The sequence below is a fragment of the Erythrolamprus reginae genome, chromosome 9 (assembly GCF_031021105.1).
Source record: "Erythrolamprus reginae isolate rEryReg1 chromosome 9, rEryReg1.hap1, whole genome shotgun sequence".
NCBI classification, from domain to species: Eukaryota; Metazoa; Chordata; class Lepidosauria; order Squamata; family Dipsadidae; genus Erythrolamprus; species Erythrolamprus reginae.
Window position 1 is genome coordinate 25,132,032 of NC_091958.1, and position 27,976 is coordinate 25,160,007.

General features: G+C 42.5%; 1 protein-coding gene across 2 annotated transcripts in view; it reads left to right on the forward strand.

Moving 5' to 3' along the window:
- The window catches only part of MBTPS1 (membrane bound transcription factor peptidase, site 1), a 71,352-nt gene that overhangs the window by 41,266 nt on the left and 2,110 nt on the right, over positions 1–27,976 (forward strand). For both annotated transcript variants that reach the window (XM_070760544.1, XM_070760545.1), the window contains exons 16-22: positions 5,058–5,214; positions 8,933–9,057; positions 10,128–10,205; positions 13,092–13,232; positions 23,969–24,100; positions 24,865–24,991; positions 26,046–26,176. In XM_070760544.1, the coding sequence (XP_070616645.1) occupies positions 5,058–5,214; positions 8,933–9,057; positions 10,128–10,205; positions 13,092–13,232; positions 23,969–24,100; positions 24,865–24,991; positions 26,046–26,176 (891 nt within the window). The remainder of the gene's footprint in view (positions 1–5,057; positions 5,215–8,932; positions 9,058–10,127; positions 10,206–13,091; positions 13,233–23,968; positions 24,101–24,864; positions 24,992–26,045; positions 26,177–27,976) is intronic.

Consider the following 27,976-nt stretch of genomic DNA (forward strand, 5'->3'; position numbering starts at 1 on the left):
TAGCTAATTCTATTATTGTTTGATGTAAATTTTTATAAAATGTCATTTGATCTTCATTAGGGGCATAAATAGAAACAACAACTAGAGGTCTAGGTTCAATATCAACTTGTACAATCAATATTCTACCTTCATTATCCTTAAATATTTGTTTGGAATTTATAGAATTCTCAACATACATCACTACACCTCTTTTTTTTTGATCTGCTAATGCAGCATACATTTTTCCAATTTTGGGATTCAACAGTAATTTTTGGTTATTTTTTTTAATATGCACTTCTTGTAATATTGCAATTTGAGCATTTTGATTTCTGATTTTAGAAAAGATTTGTTTCCTTTTCCTTGGTTCATTAAGTCCATTGACGTTTACAGAAAAGATTTTTAAATCTTTACTTATTGTCATTTAGTAGGTTTTTTGGTTTCTCGCTGAGGTTGAACTCTTCTGGCACCTTGGTCCTGCTCTATTACCTGAGCAGTAGCCCCCAGATCTTCTTCTTGTTGGATTGCTGGTTTTTCCCCTGGTTGCTGTTGTACTGGTTGTTGTTGGACCACTTGTTGCTTAGTTGTATAGTCCAGGTGGCTAATGCCACTGTTTTCAAAGAAGTACATAGCTTGTTCTACGTTTTCCAATTTGTATCTTGTGGAGCGCCATGTCAGAGAAAGACCTTGTGGAATAAGCCAGCGGTAAGTTATGTTTTCTTTGATCAAAATTCTAGTTAGAAAGTGGTAATCTCTTCTGCTTTCTCTGACACTTCTTGGAACTTGTTTTAATATTTTTATTTCAACTCCTTGATGTTGGAGTTTGGAGTTTCTTGACCAATGGAGTATGTCATCTCGCAAAGCTTTTCTTGTGAACTTGATGTGTATCTCTCTCGGGAGGTTGTGGCGACGAATGTAACTATTCGAAGTTCTGTAAACTTCATCGATTTCTTTCAGTAGTGCTGTGGGATCCTCTTGGAGTATTCCTCCAATAGTTTCAGCCATAGTCATTTTTAAATCTTCATCTTTTTCCTCTTTTATATTCTGAAATCTTAGTCCATACGAAGCCCGTTGCATCTCCAACTGAGTGATTGATTCATCATATCTTCTGTATCTTGCATCAGCTCTCCCTTCAAGGTAGTCCATTCTTTTTTCAGTTTTGTCAGATTTCTCTTCAACTTTTTTAACTCGGTCATCACTTTCTTGTAATGTTTGTTGGATCTCCTTTATCTGGTCTTTCATCTCTCCCATATCAACTTTCAATTGAGCCATCTCCGTTTTAAATTCTGCCAGCTCTGCTTTTATAGCTTCTCTTTGTTGTGTTGCGTCCTCTTTTATAGCCTCTCGTTGTTGGGTAGCGTCTTCTTGGGATTTAAACATAAAGTCTTTCAAAGTATTTAAAGTTTCTTGTAGTGTTGCAAAATTGGACTGCATTGTTTTATCTTTGTCTTTGTCCTTGGTAGACATGGTTAACACCTGGTGCGACGGGGAAGGATGCGGTGACCCTTGTGGAGAGGGAATTGTTGCTGTAGTTTGTTTTTTGACCATTTTAACAAAAGTTGAGGTACTTGACATTATCAAATTTGAATCCACTGTTTAAAATTTAAATTAATTTAAATTAATTTCAATTTATATGTAGTAAAAGGAAAAGAATTCCTATAAATTCCAAATCTGTTCAATCTATCTTGTTAACAATTTCCCTTGAAATATATCTATATGTATCAATCCAATTACTAACAAAATTCAAAATATATTGTTATTTTTAAAACTTTAGATATGCAATGCCAAAAGGAGCAGGTGTAAAACTTTTAAAAATAAGAGAAAAGTAAGAATTAAAAATAAGTAGTCTGATAGGAGGACAGGATAGATAAAAGAAAAGAAAAAATATTAGCTATTCATAAGAAATAAAAGAAAGCATAACAAAGGAAAATTATGGGAGAAAAAAGGGAGAGGGAGAGAGGAGAGAAGAGAAAATTAGTAAAAAGAGTGGAGAGAATTATTCTAGGGGAGACAAAAAAAGGAGGTGATATTTTAATTCAACTAATTAAAATAGAGCAGGGAACCAAGGTTTATTAACAATGCATATATTTCAAATCAGGTTTCTTTTAGAAATAGCAGTGCACAGAAGAAAAGGGAAAGAAGAGAATCTAAGAGAGATCAGGGAAAAAAGAATAATTATTCAGAAGACAAAATATCAGTATTATATACTTATGTTCTTCTTATAGGTCGAGTAGTTGTGCTGGGAAGTAGGGGATGTAAATCCAAGTGTCAAAGGATAGAGTTATGTTTAGTTCCAATTTCAAATTCAAAAGCAAAGTCAAATTAAGAGATTTCGTGTGATTAAAATAAAGTCAGTTTATTTTCCAAGTTCAAGACAGAAGCAGAGAAGCAAATCCCAAGATGGAGTCAGGTTAAATTTCGTACAGCAAGGCAGATGTTAAAAAGTTCTCAGCAAATAATCCAAAAGCGGTCAGCAAATAATCCAAAAACGATCAGCAAGTAATCCAAATAGGTTAATCCAGAAGTAAATAATCCAAAGGAAAGGTTGAATAGCTAGTGTTTCAGTTCCTTCTATTTTCCATTTATTTTCTAATTATTGCGTTGTTTCATTATTGTAAAAAAACCCAACAAGATGAGAAAAAAGGCAGCAAAGCTGTGTTCCTCCGCTGTCAGAATTTAAGCCCGGAACACTATATTTTTAACGATCTAAAAACGAATTCTAATCATCATTGCAGATTTCCTTTAGCAATTTAAATTTCCTAAATAGTCATATCAAATTTAAATTATTTTATTAATCCATAGAGTAGGAAAAATATTTTTAAAGTTCCAAAGTTCAAGTTCAAGATGGAAAAAATGAAAGTGAAAAAATTAGATTCGGCTGTTATTTGCGGATGAATCCAAAAAAAGGAAAAAACTTTCACCTTCGCCTTATTGAAAAGGAAAGAACTTTCACTTAAAACTTTCGCAGCGATCAAGTCTTCTGGTTTTAAACATGAAACAAAAAAAAGAGGTTTTTTTTACCTTAGGTCCTTTATCTGGTGTATTCTTTTTCGGTCAAATTAGTTGCGATACTTTCACTTCTTGAACTTTTTCTTGCTTCCCACTGGGTGAGGGGAGAAAGCGCTGGCCGAATCTTCCTAGGCGAGGAAGATCGGTTCTCCCGTCTCCGAAGCTGCAGGGCGAACCGCTGCCTCCGGAGCTTCAGCGACGGCTCCTCGGGCAGAGGGGAGCCCCCTGTTCTGGGATCGGGCCATCCGAGCCCGATCCGATCGCGATTGCGACCTTCGGAGGGGGTAGAAGGGATCTCGGGGCAGAGCGCTGCCAAAGAGATCCCGCTGCGGTCTCCTCCAGACCAGAAGTCTCGGTTTGTTTCCTAAGAGGGTTAGGGATGCTGTGTCTAGGACCTGGTGCAGTAGATTGAAAGATTTGGCTAAAATAATCCTAAACCACATACTTAACACACATACTGCTCCATGGAATTCACTCTGTGGAGTTCAAGGAACGATAACCTTGAATTTCTCAACCAGCCATTTCTGAAGTGGCTTGTTAGATAGCAATAATAATAATAATTAATAATAATAATAATAATAATAATAATAATAATAATAATAATAGCAAGCAAAACTACTGTGGGACTTCCGACTTCAGATTGACTGAATTCTGAAGCATAACACACCAGACATTGTGATTGTGGAGAAAAAGAAAGTATGGATCATCGACATCGCAATCCCAGGAGACAACAGAATTGAGGAGAAGCAGCTAGAGAAATTAGTGAAATACGAAGATCTAAAAATCGAGCTGCAACGACTCTGGCATAAGCCAGTGAAAGTGGTCCCAGTGGTTCTTGGCATGCTGGGCGCAGTACCAAAGGATCTCAGCGGACATTTGAAAACCATTGGAATGGACAAAATCTCCATCTGTCAATTGCAAAAGGCCGCTTTACTGGGATCGGCAGACATAATTCACCGCTATATCACGCAGTCCTAGGTGCTTGGGAAGCGCCCAACTGGTGATGAAATACGAAATCCAGCATAGTGATCTTGTTTTCTGTGTTGTACTGACATAATAATAATAGTAATAATAATAATAATAATAATAATAATAATAATAATAATAATAATAATTTATTAGATTAGTATGCCGCCCTTCTCCGTAGACTCGGAGCGACTCACAACAAAACCATAACAATGTAACAAATCTAATATTAAAAACATCTAAAACCCATCATTAAAACCATACAACACAATCATACCATACGTAAACTATATAAGCCTGGGGTATCTCAATTCCCCCATGCCTGATGACATAGGTCGGTCTTTAACAACTTACGAAAGGCAAGGAGGGTGGGGGCGATTCTGATCTCTGGGGGGAGTTGATTCTCTCCCCCTGGGGCCCGCCAGACGACATTGTTTAGTTGACGGGACCCGGAGAAGAGCAACTCTGTGGGACCTTATCAGTTGTTGGGATTCGTGCAGCAGAAGACGGTCCCGGAGATATTCTGGTCCGATGCCATGTAGGGCTTTATAGGTCATTACCAACACTTTGAATTGTGACCAGAAACTAATCCGCAGCCAATGCAGCCCGTGAAGTGTTGAAGAGACATGGACAAATCTGCATAGCCCCACGATAGCTCTCGCGGCTGCATTCTGCACAATCTGGAGTTTCCGAACACTCTTCAAAGGTAGCCCCATGTAGAGCACTAGCACTAGCAATAACACTCTTTTTGACTCGTGTAGTATACAGGTCCTCAATGGAAGGCAGGTTGGCAGCAATTGTTTTTTTCTGCAGTTCTGGTTCTCCTCTGAAGTCTGTGTCTGTCTTGTTGGGTTGCAGCACCAAACCAGACAGTTATAGAGGTGCAGATCACAGACTCAATTATTCCTTTGTAGAACTGTATCAGCAGCACCTTGGGCAGTTTGAGCTTCCTGAGCTGGCGCAGAAATAACATTCTTTGTTGTGCTTTTTTGATGACATTTTTGATGTTAGGTGATTATTTTAGGTCTTGAGATATATCCAAATCATTCAGATATTAGTCATTGAAGCTGATCTAATCTGCAGCCTCCTCTTGTCTATTTACGCAGGAACATTATTGATGGTGGACAGCGAGGAAGAGTATTTCCCGGAAGAAATAATTAAGCTGAGAAGGGACGTTGACAACGGACTGTCACTCGTAGTGTTCAGTGATTGGTACAACACCTCTGTGATGAGGAAAGTCAAGTTTTATGATGAAAATACAAGGTGAGAGAAGTTGGAACCTGTTGCAAAACGGCTGTCATTCGCAAAGATATTTATCAATGGGGAGGAAGGGCAACTAAATGGCAGAGATATGAGTGGGTGGGAGGGGGAGATTGGTGGGTAGGGAGACTTTAAGGAAAGGAAGTGGAAGAACCCAGACTTAGGGCTGGGAGGGACCAAACTGGGAATGCTTGAGATTGGGGTGTGTCCTCTGCTAATGATTGGTCCGATTTGGTTAATGATAGAAGGGGCAAAGGCGGGATTGTTGTTGTTAAGCAATGAGCTCATGTGAAACAGAGTTTACAGAATTACAGATGCAGCTGCATCACTTAGCAACAGCAATTCCAGGTTTGGTGTCTGAAGACAACCAGCATATGGTAGCCGCAGTGGTCCAGAGCTTAGAATGCAGTTCTGTAGGCTATTTGTGCTAACTGCCAGCTGCCACCAGTTCGATTATTACCAGGCTCAAGATTGACTCAGCCTTCCATCCTTCCGAAGTGGATAAAATGAGGACCCAAATGATTGGGAAAAATAGGATGACTCTGTAAACCACTTAGAGGGCTGAAAACACTATGAAGCAGTATATAAGCCTAAGGGCTATTGCTATTGCTATTTATTTGCATTGCTGAATAATTGAAATAAATGTACAGTATTTCTTTAAAACTAGCAAAGTTTTGCTATACAGTGGTCCCTCGATCATCGCGAGGGTTCCGTTCCAGGACCCCTCGCGATGATCGATTTGTCGCGAAGTAGCGGTGCGGAAGTAAAAACACCATCTGCGCATGCGCAGATGGTATTTTTATTTCCACCGCAGCAGCGAGGAGCCGAAGATTGGGTTTCCCCGCCGCCTCGCTGCTGCTGCTTGTCCGCGCGCGTGCCGCCCGCCCGCCCCCCCGCGCTGTTGCTGGGGCCGCTTCTCAGCTGAGAAGCAGCCCTGGGGTTTCCCCGCGCGCGCGCGCGCGCCGCCCGCCCCCCCACGCTGTTGCTGGGGCCGCTTCTCAGCTGAGAAGCAGCCCTGGGGTTTCCCCGCGCGCGCGCGCGCGCCGCCCGCCCCCCCCGCGCTGTTGCTGGGGCCGCTTCTCAGCTGAGAAGCAGCCCTGGGGTTTCCCCGCGCGCGCGCGCGCGCCGCCCGCCCCCCCCGCGCTGTTGCTGGGGCCGCTTCTCAGCTGAGAAGCGGCCCTGGGGTTTCCCTGCGCGTGTGCCGCCCACCCGCCCACGCCGTTGCTCGCGCCTTACCGGGGCAAGAGGGGGAAGACCCAGGGAAGCCTCTGCCCGGCGGGGAAACTCCACCATCTACGCATGCGTGGAAGGGCACGCATGCGCAGATGGTGGAGTTTACTTCCGGGTTGAAAACTCGCGATATAGAGTTTAGCGAAGATCGAGATCGCGAAACTCGAGGGACCACTGTATACAGATAGTCCTCGAGTTAGCCCACAATCGAGCCCAAATTTATTTTAAGCCACAGAAGCTGCTTCAAATATAATATTGAGCGAACTTTCACTGCAAGTGGCCTTCTCCTGGACTCTTAGACGTGGGGAAGGCAGAGCAACTTGTGAGCCTGCCGCTTTACACAGGCATGCTCCAACTTACGGCACTAAATCCCAACTTAGCATTGCTTGCAAATCCACCAGAATTTTAAAAATATATTTTGGCCTTAGAAATCTGATTAGAAAATTCAGATTTGTGATTAAAGTACCGTCTCTCACTGGGCTTTTTGTTCCTTCAGGTGGCAATGCTTTTAAAATATAAAAAGGTTATTCCAAAATGGATAAGATAAACCTATAATTAATTTAAGCCAGGATTACAGGGATTGCTGAGGTGCTAGACTTCTAACTCAATCCTCGGAAGGCCTGTGTAGAATTTTATTTTAAGCCTCTTAAGAGCCGAGGCTTACATCTAAAGGGGCTTCGTCTGTCAAATGAGCATGCTTATGGTAGCCTTGGTGGTGACAGCTCTCGACCACCTATGTTAGGCCTAGGGCAGTGATGGCGAACCTTTTTTTCCTCCGGTGCCCTAAAAGCATGGGCTTACAAGTGCCCGCATCCATAATTCAATGTGTGGGGAGGGCGAAAACAGCTTCCTACAGCCCCTGAAGGCCCTTTGGAGGCCGGAAACAGCTTCCCAAATTCTGGTGGGCCCAGTAGGCTTGTGTTTCACCCTCCCCAGGCTTCAAAGGCTTCCCTGGAGTTGAGAGAGGGTAAAAACGCCCTCCTCACAGATTCAGAGGCTCTCTGAGAGCCAAAAATGCCCTCCCAAGTGTCTGCATGAGCCAAAAATCTGCTCACCAGCACACACATGCAGGTTTCAGAGAAGCCGGGAGTGGGTAAAAATGCCTTTCTCCATCCCCCTGGAGGCTCCCTGGAAACCAAAAACACCCTCCCAGAGCCTCTCAAGCAAAAAATCAGTTGGCCAGCACATACATGCATGTTGGAGCTGAGCTAGGGCAACAGCTCGCGTGCCAGCAAATATGGCTCCACGTGCCACCTGTGACACTTGTGCCATAGATTCACCATCACTGGCCTAGGGGTTCCTGTTTGTATAGGTCAGAGCTTGGCTTACAATAATTCAAGTGGTGATCATTCAGTTACGGCAGCACTGAAAAAAGTGACTTAACAGCCATTTTTCACACTTAACAATTGTTGCAGCCGCCCCTTGATCACGGGATCACAATTCAGGCAGTTGACAACTGGCTCATATTTATGATGGTCGCAATGTCCCAAGCTCATGCGATCACCCTTTTGTGACCTCCCGACAAGCGAAGTCAATTGGAGAAGCCAGATTCACTTAATAAACTCTGTATTTAATTGAACAAATTGCAGGGGTTCACTGAACAACTGTGGCAAGAAAAGTTGTGAAATAGGACAAAACTCGTTTAATGAATTTCTCTCTCAGCGACATTAATTTTGGACTCAGTTGTGGTTGCAAGTTGAGGACTATTGCTGCTGCTCCTGTGTTAGAATAGAATAGAATAACAGAGTTGGAAGGGACCTTGGAGGTTTTCTAGTCCAACCCCCTGCTTAGGCAGGAAACCCTACACTACTTCCGACAGATGGTCATCCAACATCTGCTTTAAAACTTCCAGTGTTGGAGCATTCGCAACTTCTGGAGGCAAGCTGTTCCATGGATTAATTGTTCTAACTGTCAGGAAATTTCTCCTTAACTCTAAGTTGCTTCTCTCCTTGTTTAGTGTACATCCATTGCTTCTTGTTCTACCCTCAGGTGCTTTGGAGAATAGGTTTACTTCTCTTCTTTATGGCAGTCCCTGAGATATTGGAACACTGCTATCATGTTTCTCCTGGTCCTTTTCATTAAACTAGATATACTCAATTCCTGCAACCATTCTTCATATGTTTTAGCTTCCAGTCCCCTAATCATCTTTGTTACTCTTCTCTGCACTCTTTCTAGAGACGCAACATCCATTTTTCATCATGGTGACCAAAATTGAATGCAGTACTCCAGGTGTGACCTTACGATGGCATTATAAAGTGGCATAATTTAAGAACCATGTCACTAACTTAATTTAACAATCGGGGCAAGAAAGGTCGTAAAATGGACCAAAACTCACTTAACACACGTTTCAGTTAGCAATAGAATTGTGGTCATAAGTCAAGGACTAGGTGTTTAGTAACTAGTTTTTATACATGTCTTCTTCCACCATCACCATCCCCGAACATTTTTGTGTATAATTCCCGGTGCTTTTGTGCTGATTTATTTTTATTAGGCAGTGGTGGATGCCAGATACTGGAGGAGCAAATATTCCAGCACTCAACGATCTCCTCTCCGTCTGGGGCATGGCCTTTAGCGATGGGCTGTACGAAGGAGACTTTACTTTGGAGAGCCAGGAAAGTAAGTACAAGTAGTTCCCACCTAACGATTATTTGACTAGTGACGGTTATAAAAAACCTCCCCAAAGGATTCTGTGCTGATAAGGGCCAGATTGAAGGGCAAATATTTAATGGATCCACCACATCCTGTGGGACTTAATTCAGGATATGTACAAATCTATGTACCGTATTTTTCAGAGTATTCAAATGTATAAGACGCATCTTAGAGGTTTTTTTCGGAGGTGGGGGGAATAGGGAAAAAAATCTACCTACCAGGTATTTATCTGGCTAGCATCCTTAGTCTGGTCATCTTTGGAGGGAGTAGCAATGAAAACAACTGCAGAGATTTAGGGCTAGAAAAAAAACTTCAGAGAGTAGGAATGAAAAAAATCCTGCAATGCAGGAAGATCATTAGCACCTCCTTAGGGCTGGGGGAAAAAAACTTCTTCAGAGGAAGTAGCAATGAAAACAAGCCTAAGAGTCAGGAAGAGCTGGGAAGATTGTTTAAGGCTGGGGGGGGGGACGCTTTGAAAAAAGCTACATTTGGAGTATAAGACCCAATTTTTCAGCCTCTTTTATGTGTCTTATACTCTGAAAACTACAGTAGTTTCTCTTTGAAGTGGGCTTCCCACCGTGAGCCTAGCATGCAAAGAATAAGCGACCAACGTTATTGTTTGTAGAAACATAGAGTGGGAAGGGTCCTTGGAGGTCTTCTACTTCAACCTTCTGACCAAGGCTGAGTCTTCATACCACGTTGGCCAAACAGTTGTCCAATCTTTTAATTAAAGGTTTTTAATCAAAATGAAGTATAATTGTCTAGCACAGGAGTCCTAAGCCCCTGGGCCACCACCCACTGTTGTTCCGTGAACTTTCACAATCGGGCCATGGATCCCCACTCACACAAGCAGCGAGGGCATAAATATGTGCCCACTGCTGGCACAGATGGAGCCACACACATACGCTTGCCCGCCACCCTTGCAGAATCATCCTTTGCCCCCCCCCACCCCCCCCACCCCCCACCCGTCTGCAAAGCTGAAAAGTTTTGGGAACTCTGGTCTAACACATGCATGTGTATGTGTATTTTATTTCCAGTGAATTATGCCTCAGGATGCAGTATTGCAAAATTTCCAGAAGATGGCGTTGTCATTGCACAGACTTTTAAGGATCAAGGTACCAAGTTCCTCTTCGGGTATCATATTTGTCTAGATGTGAGTCTTTTGTTTTCTTTTCACAAGAAAAGCTTAGGGAAACTCGGCATTCCTATGGGTAATCTGTTCATTGGGAGGTAGGGAAGCGTGTTATTTAAAGTGTAAAAAGTGCATAAGAAATTAAGGAAATTGAATTTTGTCTCTGTGTTTGAGGGAATGTACTTTGATCCTTTATTATTTTATTTACTAAGACCCCTAGGCCACTAAATTCCCCTAAGCAGCTTTCTGAATGCCAAAATATAGGATTATAAACACCTGACATATAAAGTACCAGCAGCATAAAATAACAATTATGCACTGTGAGCAGTGTTAACCTCCAGTGAGGTCAGGCATCCCAGAATATGTTCCTAAGGAGCCCACCAGAATCTTAGTAGAGGTAGAAGGAGATAGGATATCTGGGATAAACCGTTGCCATCACTGAAAAGTTTTATCCCAGATGATCTTCTGCAAAGGGAAAAAAAAGTGAGAGAGAGAGACTTTAAAAAAATCTCTTTTCCCAGTCTTACTGGGTGGGTATAGATGTCCAGATTTAGAGAGCTTTAAAGGAGTCAATGTCAGATGCAAACAACCAGATCCAGATGTGAAACGTTCAAAGTTACTTTATTGCTCATAATTCCCAGACTGGCAGTTTGCAACTGGGCCGGAGTAAATCAGGTTCAAGGACGGTAGAACTTTGCAACATGCCTGTAGCCACATGATAGAGCCAGGATGACGCAGTGGTTTGAGTGCAGCACTGCAGGCTACTTCCGCTAACTACTAGGTATAGTTCAGCAATTTGAATCTCACCACCGGTTCAAGGTTGACTCAGCCTTCCATCCTTCCAAGGTGGGTCAAATGGGGACCCAGATTGTTGGGGGCAAACGGCTGACTAAACCGCTTAGAGAGGGCTGTAAAAGCACTACGAAGCGGTATACTGTATAAGTCTAAATGCTATCGTTATTGGTATGATCAAAGTTTGGCAACTGGTTCACATTTATGACGGCTGCAGTGTCTCACAATCATGGAATCACCTGACAAGCAAAGTCAAAGGGAAGCCAGTAACAGCTAGGTTATTCACGTAACAGCTGGGTTATTAATTTAAGAACAGCAGTGATTCACTTAAATACAGTGGCAAGAAAGGTCGTAAAAGGAGGCAAAATTTCCTTAATGGTTGTCCTTCTTGGCAACAGGAATCTGGCCCTTCCATTGTGCCTATCTATCAAGGATTACTTGTATTCTAGATCAGTGTTTCCCAACCTTTTTTGAGCCGCGGCACATTATTCATATTTTCAAAATCCTGGGGAACACTGAACGGGGGGACGGGGGGCGCGCGGGGGGGGGGGGGTTAAAGAAAAGTTTGGACAAAAAAAATATCTCTTCCTCCATTTCACTCTATTTCTCCCTCCCTCTTTCTCTCTCTCTCTTCCTTCCTTCCCTTCTTTCTCTCTCTCCATCCCTCTTTCTTTCTTCCTCTCTTTTTTGCTCTCTTTCTCCCTCCCTCCTTCCCTCCCTCTATGTCTTTCTCTCTCCCTTGCTCTCTCTCTGCCTCTCTTGCTATCTCTCTTTCATTCTCTCTCTCTCTCTTTCTCTGTCTCTCTTGCTATGTCTCTTTCTTTCTTTCTCTCTATCTCTTTCTCTCTCTCTCTCTTTCTCTCTCTCTCTCTCTGTCTCTCTTGCTATCTCTCTCTCTCTTTCTCTGTCTCTCTTGCTATCTTTTTCTTTCTCTCTCTCTCTCTCTCTTTCTCTCTCCTTCTCTCTCTTTCTGTGTCTCTTGCTATCTCTCTTTCTCGCTCTCTATCTTTCTCTCTTTCTCTGTCTCTCTCTCTCTGTCTCTCTTGCTATCTCTTTCTCTCTCTCTCTCTTGCTATCTCTTTCTCTCTCTCTCTTGCTATCTCTTTCTTTCTTTTTCTCTCTCTCTCTTGCTATGTCTCTCTCTCTCTCTCTTGTGCGGGGGGGGGGCGGGGGGGGCTAAAGAAAAGTTTGGACAAAAAAAATATCTCTTCCTCCATTTCACTCTATTTCTCCCTCCCTCTTTCCTCCCTCCCTCTTTCCATTGTATCTCTCCCTCCCTCTTTCCTTTCTATCTCTACCTCCCTCTTTCCTTTCTATCCTTCTCTCCGTCCCTCAGCGGTGGCAAAGAAGAAGGAAGGCAGGCTGCAGAGGGCACCGAGGACAAGAGCGCGCGCTCGCTCCCTCGCCCTCTGACTTCCCTCCCTCGCTGCTAAAGGGACGAGCGCGGGCACGAGCGCGTGCGCGGGCCCGCTGCAAGAAGTTTTTGTTTGTTTGTTTTTTTCCTTCCCCCGCCTCACGGGAGAGAGAGAGAGAAAGAAAGAGCGCAGCCAGGGAAAGCGGCCTCGAGCCGAGTGCGAACTGCAGGATGTGGCAAAGGACTCCTTGCCAACCAAAAAGGGGGTGAGGGTGGTGAAGGCAAAGCCTGGGAGGCGGGGAAGGGAAGAGCGGGAGACTCCCAGACAGAACGGCTGAGGGGAAGGAAAGACGGAAGGAGGGAGGGATTGAGAAGCGAAGCCAGGGAGGGCTGAGAGAAAAGGGGAGCAGCGCGAGTGAGAGAGGGGCGGGGCGGGCATTCCCGAAACGGACGGAGAAAGCCCTCTCTCGCAGCGAAAGTGGTCCCAGCCAGGGGCTGCGAGAGAGGGCATTCTCCGTCCGTTTCGGGAAAGCCCACCCCGGCACTGGCAGCACCCCGCCCAGCTGGAACTTCCCTAGGAGCTCCGCGGCACACCTGGCTGTGTCTCGTGGCACACTAGTGTGCCGCGGCACACCAGTTGGGAAACGCTGTTCTAGATCGACTGAAGCTTTTGGGTGCTGTTTTATGAGTTTTGATCCCTTTCCTCTCTCTTTTCCCACCTAGGTCTGGAAGTTTTAAAGCAGGAGACGGCCATCATGGAACACGTCCCCATTTTGGGTCTTTTCCAAGTTCCTACAGAAGGTGGGGGAAGAATAGTTTTGTATGGGGACTCGAACTGCCTGGACGACAGCCACAGGCAGAAAGGTGTGTAAAACTCTGCCATGCATTTCGATTATCACAATGCTCTGCACAACAGCTAATTCCCATAACAGTGTCAAAGTATTTAGTAAGGTTGTATTAGTATAATTCTTCTTCTCTTTCCCATTACCTCCCTCCCTTTCTACTTATGACTACTATTCTACTTTTGTTGCTTGTATCATTACGATTTATATTGTTTTATTTAGTTTCCTAGTACGATTTACCATATTTTTCAGAATATAAGGCACAACTTTTTCCCTTCCTAAAAGAGGCTGAAAATTTGGGTGCAACTTATACTCCAAATGTAGGCCCGCCAGCCCGTACACGTCAGCCTCTACGTGTCCTCTTCCTGGCTGTAGAGATTGCCACTGACAATGGCTCGTGTTTTGGGGCTCCACGTTGTGTTTTTAGCCTCCAAACACTTAAATACGCGGTGCCAAAAATGGCTACCCAGAAGAGCTGCTGCCTTTTCTTACCCCTTCTGCGCTTTGTCTGCTTTAGTCACTGGAGCTCCGTCCATCAGCTGTGCTTTTTCAGCCCTAACACGAGATCTTCTGTGTTTTGCCTGGTTTCTAATTGCTCCTCCCTCCAACAATCAGCTGTGCTTTAGAAGCACAGCCCCAACCAGCCCCAACCTCAAAGCCAGCGAGTGAACTAATAGGCTGAAGCTGACCAGGCTAAAAATTAGCCAGATGGATACCTGATAGGCAGATTTTTTTTCCTCCCCAAAACTAAGGTGCATCTTATACTTTGGGGCGACTTATACTCTGAAAAATACAGTATGTTAATTGCTTATTTAGTATCTGTTTGCAGCAATCCAACCAGCACACAAGTAAATTATTCAGCAGGATTCATTTATATAAGAAACTTGTTTATATACAATAATATAAATCATGATGCATGTATGCAATACCCAATCAGCCAGAACCAGAACTCAGAAGCCAGAAACACAGAAGCTACTGTATATTGGAAGGGCAAAGCAACTCTTATATACAAATCAGTCAAGCTAAGCCATGCCCAGGCTCTGAGCTGTCTGGGTCTCCATTGGCTGACCTGTTATCATGCCCATTCCAATTCATAAATTCTCATATACTGACAATATCCTATGACTATCACTAAGGGTTGCATCTTATGATTTATGATGAATGTATTTTTATGATGACTATGATCATGATTTATTACACTGAGAGCTTAAGCACCAAAGACAAATTCCTTGTGTATCTAATCACACAAGCCAATAAAGAATTCTATTCCATTCCATTCTCTATACCATTCCACTCCATTCTATTCTATTCTTTTATAAAAGTTACAAGTTCCGAGATGGAGGAGTGTGCAATGCAGATATGCACAGTTGTGTCCAAATCAAATAGGAATTATCTTACGCACCTTCGGATCTGAAATTTGTAGATGTGCAAGCCATTGGTAAATTTTATAGCATTTATTACTGATATTTCTTGTCATGACACTTTCATCAGCCACTGCTGAAATACAAAGAATCGACAGCTTCATTCTCACTATGTTTTTTTCCCCCTTCAAAATTTGGGACGTGAATATTGTTCACACCTAATGATCAATCAAGTAGTTGGCTTGTTACATATTGCAATAAACAACCCCTTCCATATCACACCTATACATAAGCCAAGACTGACTGGGTTTGTCCATGGCTATTAACAAAACATACTGGTAACTGACTGATTTTGCACAGTATTTCAAACCATATCTTCATGTAACTTAATGTTTTGCAAATTTAAGACATGGAGACTTCAATTCCCAGAATACTTCAACCAATATTGTGACTCTGGAATTCTGGGAGCTGAAGACCTCTTAAAGTTGCCAAATTTGAGAAACACTCAGGGAGCTTGATGAAGAAATTGCAGTTGAAGACCTGGTTTTTAAAGGCTGCGATGTTGAGCCCAGTCAGTGATTTTTGTGGTTAAATTAACTATTGGAAAAGACTGAGAATTATATTGCATGTTTATTGAAAACCGGAGACTTCTCAGAATATATTGGTGGATTATACCTCTGTTTTTATAATACTAGCCAGCTAGTGATGGATAGATTGATCTAATAAACAAGTTTTAAATAGAGGCAACTTCTTGTTCCAATCTGATTAGAAGGATTCTGTTGGAACAAATTATTCTGACTTTATGGGTAGTAGGCGGACTTTGAAGCAGTCTGTTGCAGCTATGGAATAAAGCAGAGCAGGGGTTTGCTTGTGCTTGCCGATCATTGGAGAGCTGGTTGCGAAGGGAGCACGAGGCTCCACCTACACGCCCAGACACCGCCATTTGGGTTCTTTTGCCATCTATGTTTGCACAGAACGCTTTGCGCATGCGCAGAGGGTAAAAGAACCCAAATGGCGGCATTAGGACAGGTGGGTGGAGCCTCATGCTACCTTTGCGATCAGCTCTCTGATGACCAACGGGCATGAGCGAACCGGGAGTATTTCACCCCTGGACCAAAGGTTGTCAAACTTGGCAACTTTAAGATTTGTGAATTTCAACTACCAGAATTCTTCAGCCAGAATAGCTGGCTGGAGAATTCTGGGAGTTGAAATTCACAAGTCATAAAGTTGTCAAGTTTGGATACCTCTGGACTACAGGTTGAAACAGCCCGTTTTCAAATTGGGCCAATTCTGATCATGTGGGAACAGGTGATAATCAACATATTTGTTGAAGTGGGAACAGGGCATTTTGATATCAGAACATTGCAATCTCCAGGTGCTTTATAAATCTCTGCTTTGAAATTTTTTTCAATAAATGTAATCTGATGATTCAGAATCATAGTTTGCATTGATCCCAGAACATGTAGCCTGTGGACTTGTAAATTTCAGAACAAATTCATCTGTCCTAAGGTGTACTTCATATTGAGGTAAATTATGTATAATAATAACAACAACAGCAACAATAACAACACGCTAGCAGCAATCTATATCGACCATTAGCACCAGTCAGTAGTATTTGTGATACTTTTTAAAATGTTCAGTTGACTGACGTTCATGTTTAATGAATAAAAGAAATGATGACGATGACAACAACAAAAACAATAATAATAATCAATAGAGGAAAACTGTAATGCAAACCAGCTGGCACAATTAAGCTTTGCATGGGCAGTTCCTCAACAAGATTGAAGGAAAAGTAGATAAGGAGAAGACCTGGTTATGGCTCAATAATGGAACACTGAAGAAGGAGACAGAAGGTTTGATTCTTACAACCTAGAAGCAAGCAATCAGAACAAATGCAATTAAGGCTAGGATCGGAAAATCAGCTGATGACCCAAAATGCTGACTTTGCAAGGAAGCTGATGAAACAGTTGATCACATCCTCAGCGGCTGCAAGAAAATCACACAGATGAACTACAAACATAGGCACAACCACGTGTCCCAGATGCTTCATTGGAACCTATGCCACAACTACCACTTTCCAGTGGTAAAGAACTGGTAGGATCATAAACCCGAGAAAGTAGTTGAAAATAAACATGCCAAAAATACTTTGGGACTTTTGAATTCAAATTGACAGCATTTTGGAACACAATACACTGGACCTTACGGTTTTGGAAAAGAAAAGGGTATGGATCATTGATGTCACCATACCAGATGACACTCGGGTTGATGAAAAACAAGAAAAACGTAGCTGATATCAGGATCTTAAAATCGAACTAAAACGACTCTGGCATAAACCAGTACAGATGGTCCCAGTAGTAATCGGCACACTGGGTGCTGTGCCAAAGGACCTCAGCCGGCATTTGAAAATAATAAACATTGACAAAATCACGATTTGTCTATTGCAAAAGGCCACCGTACTTGAATTTGCACACATCATACGAAAATACATCACACAGTCCTAGACATTTGGGAAGTGTTTGACTTGTGATATTGTGGTATAAAATCCAGCATATAAATCTCATTTGCTGTGTATTACTGTTTTTTTGTGATGATGATGATGATGATGTGATTATAAAACAGTGATACCCATTGTCATCGGGGCACTTGGTATCATGTCCAAGAATTTCACAAAACACATCAAGAAATTGCAGCTTCCTGCAATAACACCAGTGGAACCGCAAAAAACTGCTTTACTTCAAACATCATATATTTGAAGAAAATTCTTCGTTGATACCTAGGACACTGGCAACAACCTGTATCAACCATTAGCACCAGTCAGTGGTATTTCTGACACTTTTTAAAATATTCAGTTGACTGAGTTTATAAAAGATGATGATGTTGATATTAATAATAATGATGATGATAATAATAATAATAAGAAGAAGAAGAAGAAGAAGAAGAAGGAGGAGGAGAAGAAGAGGAGGAGCAGAAGAAGAAGAAGAAGAGGAGGAGGAGGAGGAGGATAAGATTAGGAGATTATTTTACCTTGAGCACTGTTTCTTAATTTTAGAAACTTTTAAGATCTGCAGACTTCATCTTCCAGAATTCTGGAATTGAACTTCGCAGATCTTAAAAGATGACAAGATTGGGAAACACACAATTGGAATACTGAACAAAATACCAATCTTGACCCATTCCATTAATGATTACAGCTAGTCCTTGACTTACGACCCTTCATTTAGCGAAACATCAATATTACAACAGCACTGGAAAACAGTCTCTTAGGTCTGTTTTTCAGACGAACAATGGTTTCAGCATCCCCACATTGTCACATGATCACAATTCAGACACTTGGCAACTGACTCTTGCAGTGTCCCGAGGTCACGACCTTACAAGCACAGTCAGTGGGGGAACCCAATTCAGTTAACAGCCATGTTACTAACTTAACAACTGCAATGATTCACTTAACAACTGTGATCAAAAAGGTGGTAAAACGGGGCAAAACTCACTTAACTCTCTCGCTTACTGACATAAATTTTGTTTCTCAATTGTGGTCATAAGTTGAGAGTTGCCTATATTTAGGTTTAGTGAACTAATCAGTACAGATTATTTAGTTGATCTTGTGATTGGGAAGTTAATATTGTTACGGTTGTGTAGCAAGATGCCTATTGTAAAGCAAAGGTGCTTTTCCAAGAGGCAACTGGACTCTCTGATTTTTCTCTGAAGATGTTTCGCTTCTCATCCCGGAAGCTTCTTCAGATCTTGAGAGCCAAAGAAGCCTCTTGGATGAGAAACGAAACATCTTCAGAGAAAAAACAGAATGTCCAGCTGTCTCTTGAAAAAGCCACTGTGGGACAAGTAGGATGTGGATGACTGAGCATCTTCCTAGACTTTTAGAGCGATGTTTGTCAATCTTGAGAGATTGAGAACCCATGGATCAACTCCCAGAATTCCCCAGTCAGCTACGCTGGCTGGGGAATTCTGGGAGTTGAAGTCCAAATATCTTCAAGTTGCCAAAGTTGGGAAACACTGGACTAAAGAACGGTGCTCCGTTCTGTTTTTAGCCCTGAAGTAGAAAAGTATTGAATATGATATCCATCACGTTAGGAATCGGAGGCGGTGACTCCCGCTATGACTTCAGTAAGCTTAGTGGTGTTTAAAATTCCTCACATACATAATTTATAAATCCTAAAAATGTGTCTGACCTCTGTATTAGAGCGAAAAGAAATCAAAGGTGCGTATTTCGGGGACGTGGGGATTACGAAGATTAATATCCATTCCCACCGAACCGTAACGTGGGATGGGGGAAGGATTTCACGAAAATGCCTTTGAACTGTGTTTAAATGATTTGAGAGCTAAATCTCACTAGCAGCTCCAGGAGGGTGGGAAATCTTAGCTAATTTCAGTTTGCTTCAAAGGCTGTTTGGGTCTCAAAACCATGTTTTCCCATCCTCCACATGAAACGCCGTGGCGTTAAAACTTTCATGTGCTAGCCATAAAAGGCATCATTGTTTATTTTTTCTTTCTTTCTATCCCACATTTCTTTTCTTTTTTGCTTTAATATAAATAGGCAGCAAACAGATCTAATACAGGTAGGCTTGATTGACGACCAAAATTGAGCTCCAGATTCTGTGGCTAAACAAGACAGGTGTTAAGTGAGTTTTGCATCATTTTATGACCTTTTTCATTAAGTGAATCGCTGCAGTTGTTAAGTTAGTAACATAATTATTAAGTGAATGGTGGCTCCCCATTTGACGTTGCTTGTCAGAAAGTCACAGAAGGGGATCATGTCACCTGGGACATTGCAACTGTCATAAATATGAGCCAATCGCTAGGTGCCTGAATTTGGATCATGGGACCCTGCGGATACTGCAATGGTCCTGTGAAAAACTATTTTCAATGCCGTTGTAACTTTGATCAGTCAGTAAACTGATGTAAGTACAATACAGTTTTGGTCACCTTGAAGTAAAAAGGATGTTGAGAACTCTAGAAAGAGTGCAGGGAAGAGCAACAAAGAGGATTAGGGGACTGGAGGCTCAAACATATGAAGAACGGTTGCTGGAACTGGAGAACTCTAGTTTGATTAAAAGAAGGACTAGAGGTGACATGAGAGCAGTGCTCCAGTATCTCAAGGGTTGCCACTAAGAAGAGAGAGTCAAGCTATTCTCCAAAACACCCGAAGGCCAGACAAGGAATAATAGATGGAAACTGATTAAGGAGAGATTCAACCTAGAAATAAGGAGAAATTTCCTGACAATTAGAACAATTAATCAGTGGAACAGAAGTTGTCTTCAGAATTTGTAAATGCTCCATTGGAATAATTAAAACATACAAAGTTAACAGGATATTTACAAAGATACAGTTCAATGAATTAGATTATAAATTAGGTAAGGAGAAATAGAAAGGGAAAGAAAGAAAAAGAGAAAAGGAAAGGGAAAAGGGAGTAGCCAACTGTTTCCATTGGCTCTTGAGATTGAGCGAACTGTTCAGGAGTATTTTGTATAGTTAGCAAATTCTTGTTTTCCCTACGTATTGTCATGAGTTAATAAGGAAAAGAAAAGTATTTTATCGGAGATAATGTATAGGGATGGGTAAGGACGAAGGTGGAATGTGTTGTTGTGTAGTCTGCTGGTTTGTAATGTTTTACAGGTTTTAAAGACGAGATTAGACAACTATTTTTCTGAAATGACATAGGGCAGTGATGGCGAACCTACGGCACACATGCCACCTGAGCCATATTGTAGGGCTCATGAGGCATTGCCCTGTGTTAGCTCCAGCATGCATGGGTGGGCTGGCCAGCTGATATTTGGCCTTGTGGAAGGCCATTTCTTCCTCCGGAGTGTGAAAAACAGCCGAACGGGCAAACCAGAAATTCGGAAAAAATGTCCGCTTTTCTGAACTTCTGGTTTAGCCGTTTTTTTCACCATCCCAAGCTTTGGTGAATCCTGTCCTATTCACGGGGATGGGGTGTGTGTTTGTGCACATCTACAGGGGGTAGTGCTGGAGCGGTATGCATGCATGGGGGGAGGGAATTGATGTGGGCATGTACGCAGGCGCTAGTGTACGCACACACCTTTTCACCCACGAATCAAAAAAGGTTTGCCATCACTGATATAAGGTTTTCTACCTAAGCCCAGGGGGTTGGGCTAGACCAGTGTTTCCCAACCTTGGCAACTTGAAGACATTTGGACTTCAACTCCCAGAATTCCCCAGCCAGCGAATGCTGGCTGGGGAATTTTGGGAGTTGAAGTCCAGATGTCTTCAAGTTGCCAAGGTTGGGAAACATTGGACTAGACAACCCCCAAGGTCCATTCCAACTCTATCCTATTCTATTCTATTCTATTCTATGTACCTGTACCTACTGTATATTGGAAGCCACTTAATACCGTTTCCCCTTCTTTTCAGTTTTTTCTTTGCTTTTCTTGCCCTTTATACTTTTTCTTTCGTTTCTTTCTTTTTCCTCCGCTACTTATATATTACTTTGTGTTAGTTTTTAATCTCCTCATTTAAAAGTTTTAATAAAAATTACGTGCAAATTGATTTGCACGCCCACACGCTGTGTTAAATGAGACCAGCAGCAGAGCTTAATGTGATGAATAAGCCTAGATTTCATTTAGGGATTGCATCCACTTCCTCATTGTCGGAAGAACTCTGCTTTGACATGGCGTCTGAGTTGACAAACTGTTATTTGTGGTCAATGTAGGGGTGAAAAGCTCCCAGTTCGCTGGTCCCTGTGGGTTGTTTGAGAGCCAGCCGCGAAGGCAGTGCAAAGCTCCGCCCACCCGCCTGGACACCGCCATTTGAATTATTTTACCCTCTGTGCATGCACAAAACTCTCCTCCCTCAAAACCGGCTTGGTCTGCGTTGATCTCGCCCTCTTTCTTCCTTCCTTGGTCTCGGATTAGGAGGGGGGCAGTCCTTGGTCTTTCCCTGAGTTCTCCCTGTCTGTAGGCGTTACTAATTCATAAAAACCTTGCCTGGACTGAGTTCCCTAGTTTCTTCCAAGGCCAAAGGAGCCGGCCTTTCCATCTCTGTCAGTTCTTGTTCCAGCTCAATCTTCCCTTGCAGATTCAGACTCTTGACGGGCGCATGGCAGCCCTTCAAGATGGCTTCTCTTGATTCCTGCTCCAGTAAGTGGACCTGATGACCCTGGAGGTCCCTTCCAACTCTATGATTCTATGAATCAACTGATAGAACAGAAGGAAGAATTTTTTGACAGTGAGAGCAATCAACTGATGAAACAGAAGTTGCCTTCAGAAGTTGTGGGAGCTTCATCCCTGGAAGCTTTCAAGAAGAGATTGGACTGCCATCTGTCAGAAATGGTGTAGGGTCTCCTGCTTGGGGGGGGGGGGGGTTGGACTAGATGACCTACATGGTCCCTCCTGTCTGTTAAGTAACAGAGAACCAAAGATGGATTCTTCCTTTTGCCTTGGGGCCTTCACAGTGCTTTAGAGTTAGCCAAGTTCGTACCTTTTTTTCATAATTCTGTTGAAATCCCTTGGTCTGTTCAGATTCACTTTGATTTTTTTATACTTTTATCGAATACGGAGGAGTGTTCTTCACGAGTGGCAGCATTTTGCGTGGTACTTTGTTACAGCAGCAAAGACACAACATTACTCAGGCTGCCATCATTTGGTGCCTGTTAGTAGAGCATGTCTTAATTTTATAAACTGGAGCGTGGTAATTAGCGATACAGAATGTCACTCAATTTGGTTGCAATTTGACTGTAATAAAGGAGAACTAGCTGGTGGTCTGTAGATTTGCAGATTTTCTTAAAGAGAAAACAATATCCATGATATTGGGTGGCCTCCCCTCCACTATGATGGCATGTAGTGGAGAGTAAAAAGTAAGACTATAAGTAAAAAAACTGGTCATTTTTACCTGCTGTTGCTACCAAATTGAGGGAGCTATACTAAGGTTTGTAGCTAGCTTATACATAATAGCCTTATAGTTCCATTTTTTTATCTTATATTCTACAGAGGAATTATTGAGTCTGTCATCTGCAACTCTATAACTGGTTTGGGTTTGCAACCCAACAAGACAGCCAGCCTTCATTGAGGACTTGTATACTGCATGAGTCAAAAAGAGGGCCGTGAAAATATTTTCTGACCCCTTGCCTCCTGGACACAAACTGTTTCAACTCCTACTCTCAAAATGAAACTATAGAGCACTGCACACCAAAACAACTAGACACAAGAACAGTTTTCCCCCAAACGCCATCATTCTGCTAAACAAATAATTCCTCCACACTGTCAAATTATTTACTAAATCTGTGCTACTATTAATCTCATTGTTCCATCACCCATCTCCTCACACTAATGACTGTAACTTGTTGCTTGTATCCTTACGATTTATATTGTTTCATAGAATGCTTTGATTGCCTATTTGTATCATATGACTATCATTAATTGTTGTATCTTATGATTCTTGACAAACGTATCTTGTCTTTTTATGTACACTGATAGCATATGCACCAAAGACAAATTCCTGGTATGTCCAATCACATTTGGTCAATACAATTCTATTCTATTCCATTTCCTTCCATTCCATTCATTCCTTCTATATTCTATTCCATTACATTACATTTCATTACATCATTTATCCATCCATCCATCCATCTATCTATCCCACCTTTATTACTTTACATTGTAAGTAGTCCAAGGCAGTGAAGATACACAATATAACTTCCTCCTTCTATTTTCCCCACAACAATAACCCTGTGACCTGGGACAGACAGAGAGAGGGACTGGGCCGACTTCACCCAGCTTTCATATCTAAGGTGGAACTATATTTATTTATTTATTGGATTTATATGCTGCCCCTCTCCGTAGACTCGGGGCGGCTATAACTCACACTCTCCTGGTGATTGGCCCAAAGTTACCCAGATATTGATGTCTAAGGTGGGACTAGAACTCACAGTCCCCTGGCGATTGACCCAAGGCACCCAGTTAGCTTTCACGTCTAAAGTAGGACTATAACTCACAGTCTCCTGATGATTGCTTTCAAATCACCCAGCCATTTTCATACCTAAGGGGCCCTAGTAGTCTCCATTTCCTATAAGCCAGCATCTTAACCCCCTTAAGTCCTACACCAAACTGGCTCTTTCTTCCCACTGGCATTGCCTTCAACACGTAGCTTCAGAGAAGTAAAAAAATAAATGCTTGACATTTTCAGCCCTCCATCCACTGAAGCCTCCCCCACCCCACCAAAATAAGGTAGTAGGATAAACCCTAGCAGTGCAGAATGCTAATTCTTCACGGTGCAGACTGTCATGGCATTGCTAGGGATGAATTTATATTTATTTATTTTTTAACTAAGAGAAATCTTGCTTCGAGAAACATGGTTTGCTGCTCCCATTTGGCTGTCTTGGCTGAAGGTGAGGTGATTTTATATATTCTTTTTTTTTTAATTTCCCCAGATTGCTTCTGGCTGCTCGATTCCATTCTGCAATATACATCCTACGGAGTGATGCCACCGAGCCTCAGCCATTCAGAGCACAGGCAGCGGCCCCCAACCGGGGCAGGTTACATTCTTCCAGAGAGAATGGAAGGTAGTTTGATTTGAATTTTTTTTTTTACAGTTAGGGCTCAAGCTGATGATATTTGGCAGGGAGGGGAGAGGAAAGGAGGCTTTTTTTCCCATATTAATGTTATCAGTTTCAACCTTTTTTCAGGAGAAATGGGGGTAAAGGAGTATAAAACACACCCAAATTTTTAGTCTCTTTTAGGGACGAAAAGGTGCATCTTATACTCTGAAAAATACGGTACTAATTTCCCCACCCCCTTTAAAAACTTCAAATATCCCTCTCCCCAATATCAGATCAATTCCTAATATGGGCTTTGATGCTTTCCCCAGGGGCTGCAATCTTTGGCCCTATTGTCTCCATTTGTTTGTTTGTTTGTTTGTTTGTTTGTTCATTCGTTCGTTCGTTCGTTCGTTCATTCATTCATACTTTTATTTCTTTATTAGATTTCTTTATGAGATTTATGAGATGAGATTTATGAGATTTATATTGCCGCCTATTCGCACATGCTGACTCATGGTAGCTTAGAAAAAAAATAAAAACATCATATAAAAATCAATAAGACAAATAAAGTCTCCTTCACTGGGACTTATTACGGCTGGGAATGAACAGAATTCACAGCTGTTGAAATAAAAAGGTTTCTGGGACTACATTTGTGTTTTATGTTTTATCAGGAAGTCTAGATTAGAAAGCTGCTTCTGTAAATCCAAGATCTAGTTCTCATGCTTAGAAATAGAAGCAAGCCACAAACGTTTAAGGATTAATTCCTTCCCTTTCTATAACATTTCTAGGGAACCACCTTCATCGCTACTCCAAAGTGCTCGAGGCTCACCTGCGTGACCCAAAACCCCGTTCTCTTCCCGCATGTCCTCATTTGTCCTGGGCGAAGCCACAACCTCTGAATGAAACAGCACCCAGGTTGTCCTTCCTTTTTTTTTAAAAAAATGTTGTTTCTGTCTCTTGTTTCAAATTTGATCAGTAGATCTATTGAATAATTAAAATAGATTTGAGGGGTTTGTAAAGGGAAATGTGCAAAGATGTATTTTTAAGGGGCACAGGCTAGGACAGTGATGGCAAATCGTTTGGGCTTGGCACACTACACATTCATAAAATGTCTACTTTGCTGGCCTGTCACACACTTCCTACCCTCAGGGAAAAGAGGACTCTCCAGATTCTCTCTCTGGAGGTTGTATGAGGAGAGCCTGCTCTCGCTGTGCCTCTGGAGTCTTCACAAATCATGTGGGAATGCTCAGGGGATTTTCAGAGACCTCTGAGGCTACACAAGAGGAAGACACTTGTGTACAACTTATAGTAGATCCGGAGACCTGATGTAGAAGATGATCAAGCTGAGAACTGAGGGTGGGGTCAAACACATTATCAGTCTTGAGTTCCTTTGCGATCACAAGAGATTTAAGTCCAGCCCTCTTTGAATTCCATTGACTCTTATCTAATACCAACTTGCTTTGGTCACCAGTAGTTTAGAAATTTCAATCGGTCAGTCAATCAATCAATCAATCAATCAATCAATCAATCAATCAATCAATCGGAAAAGAGCTGGAAGGGTCCTTGTAGGTCTTCTAGTCCAACCCCCTGCTCAAGCAGGAGATACCTATACCAGAGGTCTTCAAACTTAGCAACTTTAAGACTTGTGAACTTCAATTCCCAGAATTTTCCAGCCAGCTATGCTGGCTGGAAAATACTGGGAATTAAAGTCCACATATCTTAAAGTGCTGGAGGGTCATTAAATGAAGATGATGATAAGAGTGCTGTGAGAATTAGTTGTTCAGCTGAGTGTTGGCACAGGGGAAAGCTACCTTTGTGCTAGTTGTTTTGGCATGCAATGCCCTATAATGGCATCCAGAAGGGAGAAGTTAATGTCCAGGATGTGAGGAGTCTGTAGATATTTCCCTCTCTTTCTGCTAGTCACCATTGGCTAGAAATCCAGAGTTTGATTTGATTTTGTCTCTTCCAGCAACCTTTGGAAACATCAGAAGCTGTTATCGATTGACCTGGATAAAGTGGCATTGCCAAGCTTCCATCAGAACCGGCCCCAAGTAAGACCCTTATCACCGGGAGAGAGTGGAGCATGGAATATTCCAGGAGGTAAGTACAGTGGAATTGCTCTAAAGTTCAGCCCTTGTCCATCTTAGGGAATGTCTGGTCTACCATATTTTACCAATTTTGGTTGCCACAATGTAAAACGGAAAAAAAAAGATAACTCTAGACTGGACTTGTGGATTTCAACTCCTAGAATTTGCATAGCTGGCTGGACAATTCTGGGAGTCTTAAAGTTGCCAGGTTTGGGGACCTCGTTAGTGCGAAGAAGAGCAACAAAGATGATTAGGGGACTGGAGTCATACATACAATGAACAGTTGCAGGAACTGGGTATGTCTAGTTTAAAGACAAGAAGGACCAGGGGAGACATGATAGCAGTGTTACAATATCTCAGGGGTTGCCACAAAGAAGCACCTGAGAGTAGAAAAAGAAACAATGGGTGGAAACTAAACAAAGAGAAAAGCAACTTAGAACTAAGAAGACGTTTCTGGACAGTTAGAACAATTAATCCATGGAGCAGCTTGCCTCCAGAAGTTGTGAATGCTCCAACACTGGAAGTTTTTAAGAAGGTGTTGGATAGCTATTTGTCTGAAGTAGTGTAGGATAGTGGTGGTGAACCTTTTCGGCACTGAGTGTCGAAACTGAAACATGTATGCTTGTGCCGTAGTGCTGGAAACCAGAAGAACAGCTGATGGTGTGTGTGTCCACAGAAGGGCTCTGCATGCCACCTCTGGCACACGTGCCATAGGCTTGTCATCACGGGTGTACGGTTTCCTGCCTAAGTAGACATTTGGGTTTTAAAGAACATCAGCCTCATCAGCTGGGGAACCTGAGAAAGGGTTTTTTTTTAAAAAAAACACAGCTGTTTTCCTGAAGATTCTTTAAGAGAAAGCTGCATTCAGAGAAGCCATGGAGGACATGCACCAGGGGGTTTGGTCTTCAGTCACAGAACTCAATAGCTATACAGTGGTACCTCTACCTAAGAACGCCTCTACTTAAGAACTTTTCTAGATAAGAACCGGGTGCTCAAGATTTTTTTGCCTCTACTTAAGAACCATTTTCTGCTTAAGAACCTGAGCCCGGAAAAATTTCCCATGAAATTTGAGAGCGGCATGAAAGCCCGGCAAGTTTCCTGCCATTCCCCCTTTAATCCCGGCCATCTCGGGCTTTTCTGGGCTGCCAGAGGAGCCTTTTGGTGGCGCTTAAGGAGGCTTTGGCAGCCCGGTGCGAACAGAGCGTTTTCCTTTCTCTGGGCGCTTGGACAGGGAATAAACCACTTCGATGTGGTGACTCTCTTGCGCTGCCTCCCATACACCCGGTACGAGGTTGCCTCCCGGAGTGCCTGGGCGCAGAAAGGCAAAAGGGGGCACTCACTTCACCTTCTTCCTTCAGCAACGACTGTCCTCCTCCTCTTCTTCCTCCTCCTCCCACCCAAATTCCAAGCTTTTATTTCTTTCCTAATGGGTTTGCATGCATTATTTGCTTTTTGCTTCTACTTAAGAATGTTTCTACTTAAGAGCCTGGTCATGGAATGAATTAAGTTCTTAAGTAGAGGTACCACTGTATACCATACCTTTTGGAGAATAAGACTCACTCCCCCCACCAAAAGAGGTTGAAAATTTGGGTGCGAAATGTTGGGGGCAAAAACATTAGGCACAGAGGCAGGGATGGTCTGTGACTATCCCTGCAGCCTGCAACAGCTGACTGGGGGTATTTGGGAGGCTGATCCACCCGCCAGTCAGCTGCTGGCGCTGAATCAGACTGCAATCAGTACGGATAAGGACACCATACCGGTAGTGAAAATTGAGCTGCGGGTGCAGCTTCACTTCTGCTGCATCCCAGGGAGA